The sequence below is a fragment of the Lontra canadensis genome, unplaced genomic scaffold (assembly GCF_010015895.1).
Source record: "Lontra canadensis isolate GAN:19392208 unplaced genomic scaffold, GSC_riverotter_1.0 scaffold184, whole genome shotgun sequence".
Taxonomy (NCBI): Eukaryota; Metazoa; Chordata; class Mammalia; order Carnivora; family Mustelidae; genus Lontra; species Lontra canadensis.
The window spans coordinates 859,233-869,321 of record NW_022631178.1 but is presented as its reverse complement, the minus strand read 5'-3'; the positions used below and the strand labels follow the sequence as shown (position 1 = coordinate 869,321).

The window sequence follows — 10,089 nt, the reverse complement described above, 5'->3', positions numbered from 1 at the left end:
TCCCCCTCCACGCGGGGCCTTTCTCCTGATGGACAGGGCGTGGGCCCCAGCAGAGGGACAATGACAGGGACAGTTATGGTCACACTGTGTGTGAGGCCCTGCACGGGCACCGGATACCCAGCTTCTCCCAAAACCGTCTGTTTGCATCTTTGTTGCCTTTTTCCCTGATTATAAAGGAAACGTGCTTTGAGAAATGTAGCCTCAGGCCTGTAAATTCTTCCGTTTCTCTCTCTGAAGCAGGGTCTCTCTCCAGCCCCGCAGACATCGGGGTACCCTGGGCGCTGGCCGAGATCTGGCCCGTCTGTCTGCCATGAGCGGCAGCGGGCTCAGAGCCTGCCGGAACGAAGGGTCACCTCCCCGACGCGTGTCAGACCCGCCACAGAGGCAGGCCACAGGCGAGACAGTCTACTCCTCTTTAATGATAAAAGAACAAAAGCCAAACAGAAGTCTGGGTTGCACAGTCACGACCCGAGGCAAGGACCCTCACCTCCCATGGTCCCAGGGCGGCCCCCAGGGGTGCCGGGGTTGGAGCCAAGGGGCCGGTCCCCTTGCTGGGGGATCCTAGACGCTCTGCAGCATGTGCAGGGCGTGCACAAGGAGCGGTTGGGCAGCCAGGCCGGGGCTGGGACTCTGCAGGGTGCCCGGGGGGTCGGGGGTGCCAGTCCGGCTGCCTTCCCAGACCGTGAGCCGCAGCTCGTCGCCCCAGTCACCCAGCACCAGGTGAGTCCGGTCGCCACTGCTGCTTATCTGCCAGGGGTGAGGCAGCGGGGTCAGGGAGAGGGGCCCCCACACCACCCCTGGCCCTGGCGCTCCAGGGAGCAGGACAGGCGGACCCCCTGACCTGGGTCTCAGCGCTGCCCCAACCCCAGGAGCTCAGGGAGCTGGGGCCGAGGGCTCTACTGTACCCATGGGGGAAGGGGGCTCAGACGGGGCCTCCCCTGCCCAGGGCCACCCCGAATCCTGTGGCCTGGATAACCCAGCTTCCCCGGCGGACGTCCTCTCCAGCTAAGACCCAGTCTGGCTCAGGGCAAGGGTGCTAGCCCTGTTCTAATCTGGACACAGGGAGGTTTTACTGTAACAGAGTAATAGTGTTTGGGGGTAACAAGGAAAGCATCGTACACCACCGCTTCTGAAGTCTGGGTCAGGCCTGGCTGTGCTCGGTCAGCGACCGCCAGGACTGCCCGGGGCAAACCTCAGTCTAGACATGACTGTCCTCGAAATGACATTTGGGCGGCTGCAAAGGGCCGCCCCGTGAGGACGGCCCGGGGGGCGTTCTGCCAGGACCGAAACCTTTCTGATTTTGCATTTTTGTACTTAGAGGCCCATGTCCCCAGCCCCACCGAGGCCAGCTGTTTGCCCCCGACCCCACCGCAGAGGGGACCGGCACAGCCCCGAGGACGCAGGCCCCCCACGCTCACCTGCAGCGTCCCGTCACTGAACAGCAGCAGCAAAGCCCGCTCCGAGGCCAGGAAGTGCAGCAGGCAGAGGCCGGGGGCCGCAGGCGGGGTGGGCGTGGGCCGGCCCCCCTCCTGCAGACAGACCCAGCCCTGTGGCTCTGGCTCTCCCGGCCAGCCAGGGCCTGTCCCCACTTGCCCAGCCCCGCCCGGCCCTGCCAGGCCCTTACCTCTCGCAGCCGCTGCTGCATACAGCGGGCAAACAGCCGGAGGATGGCCAGCTTGGCGCCCAGTGGGCTGGGCACGTCCCTGGGGGCGAACGTTTCCAGCTTCCCCCGGCCAGGCACATAGCACACTCGGCTGGGGGGTGGGATACAGGGCAGTGCCGCTGTCGCAGCCTCTACCCAGGGCACTTGGTGCCTGAGGACGCCTTCCTGCCAGCCATGCCCCTGGGATGGGGGTTTGGAGACCAGCTCTGCACTGACCCACTTCTGTCCTTACCTCTAGCCCCAGCCCCTCCCCAGAACTCCAGCCCCCTGGAGTCATGTCCGACCTGAGATCCCGGCCTGCCCCAAACCCATCCCTTTGCCACCTTCCCATCTGGCCTAGTGTCTGCTCCCACCTTCCTGCCGGCAACAGATTCCAAGCCCCTGGCGTGCCTCCGAGGCCACCACCCCAGGCTACAGCCGCTGCCTGACTGACTAGTCCAACCACCCACCTGCTGGCTCCCTGGGTCTCTCCTGCCAACCAGGTCACATGGAAAGTGTGACCTGGACCCATCCTTCCTGTTCCGACCGCCACAGCAGCTTTCCAGGCCGCTGACTTCACGTCCTCCCTGTGTCCCCACGTCACTCAGTTCCTCACACCCACCAGGCTGGGTCCCATGTCCAAAGCTTTGCACATGCTATTCCCTGGGCCTCCCATGCTGTTCCTGATGGCTCCTTCTCACCCTTCCTGTCTCGCCTGAATGTCACCTCCTCAGAAAGTCCCTCCATAGCCCTTACCCTGCAGCCCCCGAGTCTGTCACCTCACCCAGTCCATCTGCTCCAGAAAACTGGCTCCTGGAATCACCTGAGTTACTGGCGTAGCATCGTTTCCCCTCTAGCAGGCAGTGAGTGCCCACGGGCGTGTACAGTAGGCGCTACTTTAATAAATACTTGAGGAATGATTGAAGAAAGATGGGGCGGTGGGCAGGAGGCCCGTGACTTACTCCCCTGGGGGGCGCAGGGCCATGTGTGTGCCGTCCCGAAGCAGGACACCGCTGCCCCCGTCCGACAGGTGATAGCCGAAGCCGTACTTGCTGAAATAATCCATCCACTTGGGGGCCCAGAGGATGGGCCGCTGCTCCCCTGGGGGGCCCTGCATGGCTGGGCATAAAAATGAAGTGAACTGAGCAAGGGGTCCGGGAGGCCTGGGGAAGGAACAGTGGAGACGCGGAAGACGGAGAGCCAAGTCCAGGGGGCAAGGAGCCCAGCCTTGCGTGCAGGAGGAGGGACAAGGGGCTGGGGAGCCCCAGTCGCCTCTGGAGAGGAGCCCTTCGGAACCATGGGGAAGGCTCCAACCCCACAGGCTTTGCAGGATTGCATTAAAAAAAAAAAGTGTGTTAAAAGCAAATCGATCAGTGTCCTCTGGAATCCTGGGTCGGATCCTGGGAGAGCAAAAGGGGCACTGGCGGAAAAAAAATGGGCAACCCAGCGGCCAGGGAAGCTGCGGGAGTGGCAGGCAGAACTCTCAGGCTGCCTTCGCTGTAAATCTCAAGTGTCTTTCACTGTTTCTTTAAGATTTCTGAGTAATTCAGCGTTGGCTCCAGCTGAGGAAAGAGCCTCAGTGTCCAGGGTCTTTCTGTGCTACAAGAACAGAAGAGTAAGAAGAACCTGGGTCCTACAAGAAAGGAGAGGCTCAGGGCACCTGGGGGGCTCAGGGGGTTAAGCCTCTGCTTTCAGCTCAGGTCATGATCCCAGGGTTCTGGGATCAAGCCCCGCATCAGGCTCTCTGCTCAGCGGGGAGCCTGCTTCCCCCTCTCTCTCTGCCTGCCTCTCTGTCTACTTGTGATCTCTCTCTGTCAAATAAGTAAATAAATAAATCTTAAAAAAAAAAAAAAAAGGAAAGGCTCCTGGGGCAGTGACCCAGGAGGGGCAAGACATGGGGGGCTGGGGGTTTCCGGACCCTAGGATGCAGGATGGGTGTCCCTGTGCCCTGAAGCCTCCCTCAGCTCTACCCCCCAGGGGAGCCCCAGAAATACCCAGGGGCCCCTGGGCAGAGCTGGGCACTTTTCTTGGGATGTTAAGGGACAGGTGGCCCCTATGGGCCAGGCTGGGTTCCTACCTGGGAGGCCATGGTCCAGGCAGAGTGACAGGTTTCTGACGGCCACCTCGACCTCCTGCCTCTGCCTCCCTTTCGGCCCTGAGGAGACAGATCTCTGCAGGGGCAGACCTGTCTGTCGCCCACCGGGAGGGGCCCCTCCCACCAGCTCTGCCCCAAACCACAGAATCTGGGAACATCTTATTTAAAACCCAGAAGCATTCTGGCCATCGTCCCCATTTCACAGGTGGGAAAGTTGAAGCCAGGAGAGGGGTCCCAGCCCGGCAAGGCCCAGTGGTTGCCCGGACCTCCATACTCTCACTCCCCACCAGCACCCGGGGCCCGGGAAGGGCCTGGGATGGAGTGTCCGCTCACCCGCTGGGTCACTCCTGAGGGTCCCTTGGGTGAGTAGGTGGACGGGGACCTCGGGGTGGAGAGCCCCTCTGTCCAACAGGGAGGCCTGGGGAAGAAGCAGCCGGGGTGAGGGGAGGCAGGCCCTGGCCCCCAGGAGAGGCTTAAGGCGGGTGAGGGTCTGTCTCCATGCTGCTCACCTGAAGACCGCGTCCCCCAACTTTTCCCTCTGCCCAGTCCGCCTGCCTCCCCACTTCCCCTGCCCTGAGTGCTCACCTCGCTGCCGCACCCCTCGGAGTCCGGATCTGAAGCACGTCCTACCGGACCCGACGCCTCGCTGGGGGTGAAGGGGCCTGAGGGAAGCGTATGGGGTTTCGGGGGGGCAGAGCCTGGGCCCACGCAGAAGAAGGCATCTGCCTCCCACGTCCACCCCGAGGCAGGTGCGGAGGAGCAGAGCAGGGGGGCGTCAGGACAGGTGTGTGAGATGCGAGCCAGCCCAGCAGGCGGGGGCAGGGGAGGGGTGGGCGGGGGCGCTACTCACGGGGGCGGCACTGGGTCAGCAGCAGCCGGCCCACCTTCCGGAAGAGCCGGCCCAGAGGCTGGGGTGCGGGGAAGATGGGTGCGCTGTGGCAGGAGTGGGCGGGCAGCCGGTCTGGAGTGAAGCCCTTCAGAGCGGGGCGCCAGGGGTCAGTGCAGGCCGCCGGGCTCCCGGGCCTCGCTGCCCGCCCCCCCACCCCCGACGCCGGGCGGGCCCTGCTGGGGAACAGCACACACTTGTGTGAAGAAGTCGTCCTGGAGCAGGTGGTCCAGACTGGGCCGCTCTGCCGGGTTGGGCGCCAGCAGGCGGGCGATGAGGCGGCGGGCACTGGGTGACAGGTGGGCCGGCTCCGGGTAGTGGCCGTCCCGGATGTTCTGGTACATCTCCGACAGGGGAGCTCCCGTGAAGGGAGGGGTACCGGTCAGCACTGTGTACCTGACCCGGGGGGGTGGGGGAGGCAGGAAGCTGAGTGCCCTCTTGGATCTGATCTGTGGGTCCAAGGTTGGCGCACCCCGACCTGTGCACACCTGGCCATCCCTGCCCAAACTCCCCGCCTCTGGACAGGCTCTGCGTCCACCTTCCCATACCCGCCCTACAGCTGCACACACCTGTCCACATCTGTCCTAGGCTCACACCTGCCTGTCCCCCATCTGGCCTCCCGTCCCTATGCTTCCACCTGCCCATACCTGGCCCTGCCGGGGTCCTCCTGCCCCTCTCCCCAGGCCCAGGGGCTCCCCACACCCACTCACATGACGCAGCCAAGAGCCCAGATGTCTGACTGGCAGGAGTGCCCATTCCTGGCGATGACCTCTGGAGCCAGAAAGTTTGGGGTCCCGCAGAGCACTCTGCAAGGGGATAATGGCGGGCTCGGGAAGGCTGGGGCCCCCGTGCCAAGCGCGTCCCACTTGTGCCTCCGTAGAGGGACCGTCCAGAGCCTCTCACTCACCGGTGGCAGTGGCCCCCTGGCCCCACCCTGGCAGCCAGCCCCAGGTCTCCAATCTTTACCACCATGTTCTTGTTCAGGAAGAAGTTACCTGTCGGAGGGGGCCGGCCCGCAGTCTGTGAGGGCGGAAGCCCCGCCCCCAGCTCGCCGGCCCCGCCCCCGGCCTCCCCCCTGCGCTCGACCCGGCTCACTGGGCTTCAGGTCGCGGTGCACGATCCGCCGCTGGTGCAGGTAGCGCAGGCCGCTGACCAGGCCCCGCAGGTAGTAGCGCACCTCCGGCTCCGTCAGAGTCCGCCGCGCCTCCAGGACGTGCGCCAGCGACTGCGGGTGCCCGCGGGCGGCCCCGGCAGCGCCAGGGACACAGGTAACACAGGTGAGCTCGGATGAGCCCCGCAGAAGTACAGGAGGCGGGCCCAGGCGGCCGCGGGGGAGTCTGAGCGGGCCCGGAGGCTCCGAGAGGAACCCACAGCGGGTACATGCCGGGCGCAGGTGACCCCCGGTGTGCTCAGGAGGGCTAAGGTGGGCTCAATGGGGGCAAGGTGATCCCCATGGCCACAGATGAAGAGGAGATGGGCACAGGTGTGTATGATGAGCACAGATGGGCCTGGTGCGGACCCGGGCGGGGACAGGTAAGTACGGAGAGACATAGGGGCGGCCACAGATGAGCACAGCAGACCCGGGGGCGGGGGCTCCCTGTCCCGTGAGCACAGCAGACCCGGGGTGGGGGGGGCCTCCCTCTCCGCCCAGCCCCTAGGGCACCTGGCGGCCACAGTACTCCAACACGAGGTACACGTGCTCTCGGTCAGCGAAGTGTCCGTGGAGGGCTACGATGTTACGGTGTTTCAGGCGGCTGTGCAGGGCGATCTCCCGTTCCACCTACAGCCATGGCCCCACGTGTCCACGCCCCGTCCTACTCCGGCCCAGGGCATAACTCTATCCCCCCAGGGCAGGGACCTCTATGGGGACCCCCTGCGAAGTGTGGAGCCCTGGGGCATGGAAGGACTGGGCCTACCTTGCCGTTGGGGCGCAGTCGCCCAGCCGCGCCCCCGGCACGAGGCACCACCTTGAGGGCAAACACGGCACTGGTGGACATGTCCACCAGCTTGTAGCAGCGGCTGAAGGCACCCTGCGTGGAGGGGGGGTGCGCCCGCTCAGCCGCCGCGTGGGCACAGGGGTGCAGACAGGTAGCCAGGCCTCGTCATACACACACACACACACACACACACACACACACACGAGATGCACGGACACACAGCTCACACCCTCACACCCGCAGACATGACCACATGAACACGGAAAACGCAGGCACACGCACACAGACGTATCCATCTCCGGATACATCCAGCCGCCGGACCACAATACAGCAAGTGCGTGGACACACGACGCAGTTCCACTCCCAGACGCGGAAAGCGCCGAGACGGAGAGCACGTTCCGATACGGACCTGGAGACAGCCCGACAGAGTTTCTACAAAGGTCGGATACCTGTAACACGCGAGCGCGCGTCCACACCCCTGGACGCACGACCCATGGGCACAGCACAGGGCGCCGAAGACCGGCTCCCGCCGCACAAGGTACACTGTGCGACGGGCACTACACAGACCCGGGCGCCCGACCGCGCCAGCAGACACCAGACCCCAAAGTCGCGCCGACACACACGGGCTCGCAGAAGTCCAGCCTCGGGGCGCACACTGCTCGCCGGGGCTCGAGATCGCGCGCGCACGCCCCTCCCCGCCGCCGGAGACCCTCCGGCGGAGTCGCGGAGCCGCGGAGCCAGGTCCGCACCTCGCCGATCAGCTTCCCGCGCCTGTAGACGCGCCCCGAGCTCGGGTCGCGCAGGAAGGCGGAGACCGGCGGGCGGCAAGTGCGCCGCCGCCGCGGCCAGGGCTCCATGCCTCCGGGGACCCCGCGGGCGCTCGGCGCGGGGACTGGCGCAGCCTCCGTCTGACCCCCGCGCCGCGGCTCTGGGGGTTGCGCGCCGCTGGGGCGCGCCTTATTGGCTGAGGGGGCGGGGCGGGGCCCGGCGCTGGGGGCGGGGCCAGACGCTGGAGGGGACCCGGGTGCGGGGAGGACGGGCGGTGGGCGTGGGCGTGCAGGGACACCCGGCTGGCAGGTGTTCCAGTGACAGCAGAGCTCGCCCCCCCCCCCGCTCGTCGGCCCTGCGCCAACGCGGCGCGCCCGGCCCAGCTCGCTCTTCGGATCCTGCGCCTCCTGCCCTGCTGTGAAGTGTCAACGTGCCCATTTCCCTGAGAGGGAAACTGAGGTCACAGAGCTTGTCTCCTTCTCTCAGAGGCCTCCGAGGGAGAGGCGAGTAGGAGCGGGGGCCTGACAGGGCTCTCGTGGCACTGGGGAGCCGTGGCCGGATCCAGAGGACAGAGAAAGAAGACCGGAACCTCTAGCGCCGGGGCTGCTTGGGAAGGGAGTGAGGCCCGGCGCAGGGAGCGAGGAGGGGCACGGCTGGGGTTTGGGGGTATCATATATGCAGGCGCTGGGCCGCGGGAAGTAGCAGAATCTGGGGACCGCAGGGCAGAGGTGGGTGTGTGATCTCTGGCCTGGACAGCCAAGGAGAGGCAGTGGGCTGAAAGGACAGGTGGGCTCACCTGGACCCTCCTGGGAGCCACAGCCCAGACTCAGTTCCAGGCTCCCGGTGTTCTCTCATGCCACCCTGACATCAGTTCTGGGACACAGGGACTAGCCTCGTCCCCATTTTACAGGTGAGCACACTGAGGCCTAGGGAGACTGTGGCTTCCGCAGCCAGGAAGGGTCTGAGCTGGATTTGAATCCCAGCAGCGGCTTCTGGGTGTCACAGTATTAATCCCCGAATGTTACATAACATGAGGAGTGGGGAGGGATTAGCCGGGCTCCCTGTGGCTGGAATCAGGCCTTGGAATTTTCCAGAGACCAGATTTCGGAATCTGGCCTGGTCATGCTGCCAGGGACGGGAAACACCTTCTGAGTGGTCACATGTCCAGCTGGTGTGTCAAGCAGGGGCACCCAGGGAGGGCATGGGGGCCTCTCGGAGCCCCCAGTGCGGGGTAGAGAGCAAGACTCTGGTACCTTTGTGGGGGACCGGCCTCAGCAACAGGGTTGGGGATTCTGGGGCACCCATGGGGGCAGCTGGCTGCAGCCAGAAGCCCGAGTTCCCTGCTAATGGGGACCAGGAGCTGTGTGGCAAGAGGTGGAAGGGAGTCATGGGCCTGGGCCATCATATCACTGTCACCCCGCCATCTGCTGGCTCTCAGTTGCACCCCTCCCTCTGTGAGTTAACTCAGGCATCATTATCAGCGTGTGGGACCTGCACCGGGCCCTGCACGCCCAAGACGGACACTTCCGGCCCCCCTGGAATGACTGCCAGGAGATCACCGGACTGAACCACAGCCGTGCGCCTGGGCGGCCTCCAGAGGTGAGCAGCAGCCTGTCCCTGGGTGGGCGCTGTTCCACTTTACAGATGGGAAAACTGAGACTCAAGAAGGCGTATTGAAGCCGGGGGTTGCTGGACTGCAAGTGGCTGAGTCCCACCTGGAGTCCAGAGCCACTGTCCACACCCCCATACCACCCCCCTTGGGCTTCTGGACCCTTCTTCCCAGGGGCTCTGGGAGCTCTGACAGGGGCAGGTGGTGGGGCCCAGAGGACCCCTATAAGGTCCTGGCTGGGGGCCTCACAGCTGGCCTGTCAGCGGCACAGACCCCTGCTCTGCCCACTGTCCCAGCTGCCCGTTGTGTTTTCCTGGCTGAGCCTCTACCACAGGGCCAGGGAGACCTCCCGTTGTCAGGCTGCCCCTCAGCGAGGACCCTCTCCCTAACCACTCTAGAATGGAAAAAAACTTCCAATAGAACAAAAAACACAGTGTCCACAGCAGCATAATTCACAACAGCCAAAAAGTGGACGGATACCCCCAGTGTGCACTGACATACAATGGGCACATCACACGGCACGGTCCGTCCCCACGCGGAAACATGGTCCAGTCTCAGGAAGGGGGGGACCCTGACCCCTGCCATGACGCGGAGGGACCCGGTGGACACCGGGCTCAGGGAGAGGAGCCAGACCCAGAAGGACCCGTCCCGCAGGACCCCACTCCCAGGAGGGCCCCAAAGGGGTCCCGTCCACACAGACAGGAGAGGAGAGGGTGGGAGCGGGGCAGGGGCAGGGGACGGGGAGTCCGACCTTCGTGGGGACAGAGTCTCTGTGTGGGGAGATGGAAGGTTCTGGAGACGGGGGGTGGGGTGGCGGCAGGATGGGTGAGCGTGCTTCCCGCCGCAGAGCCGTGCACTCAGAGACGGCTGAGGTGGTGGATTTATGTTGTGCTTACTAGAACAACAACAGATGAAGGACATATCAGCTCCCCGTCCTTCCCCAAAAGAAATCACAGCGTTAGGAGCGTAACAATTCCTCCAATTTTCCAGATGGGCAAACTGAGGCCGTTTGCCTGGCAAGCAAAGGGTGGTGGTATCGCAAAGGGGCTCGGCAAGCTGCCTGACGCTCCGGAGCCAACCCGTGCCTGGTTCCAGAGGCGGGGTGGTTTCTCGGGCTGGCACCTGGCCTGGCCACCCACCACATACCGCCCG

The 10,089-nt window shown here is 64.7% G+C and overlaps 1 protein-coding gene across 1 annotated transcript; it reads right to left on the bottom strand.

Moving 5' to 3' along the window:
* Positions 1–561: 561 nt before the first annotated feature.
* On the bottom strand, positions 562–7,456 carry PLK5 (polo like kinase 5 (inactive)). The gene is given in 15 exon segments (XM_032847090.1): positions 562–747; positions 1,419–1,529; positions 1,625–1,754; positions 2,605–2,761; positions 3,720–3,797; positions 4,071–4,155; positions 4,323–4,399; positions 4,558–4,711; positions 4,821–5,019; positions 5,334–5,429; positions 5,531–5,618; positions 5,719–5,848; positions 6,287–6,403; positions 6,540–6,653; positions 7,310–7,456. Coding segments are annotated over 15 exon segments (1,830 nt in total). The 5' UTR covers positions 7,418–7,456.
* Positions 7,457–10,089: the final 2,633 nt, after the last annotated feature.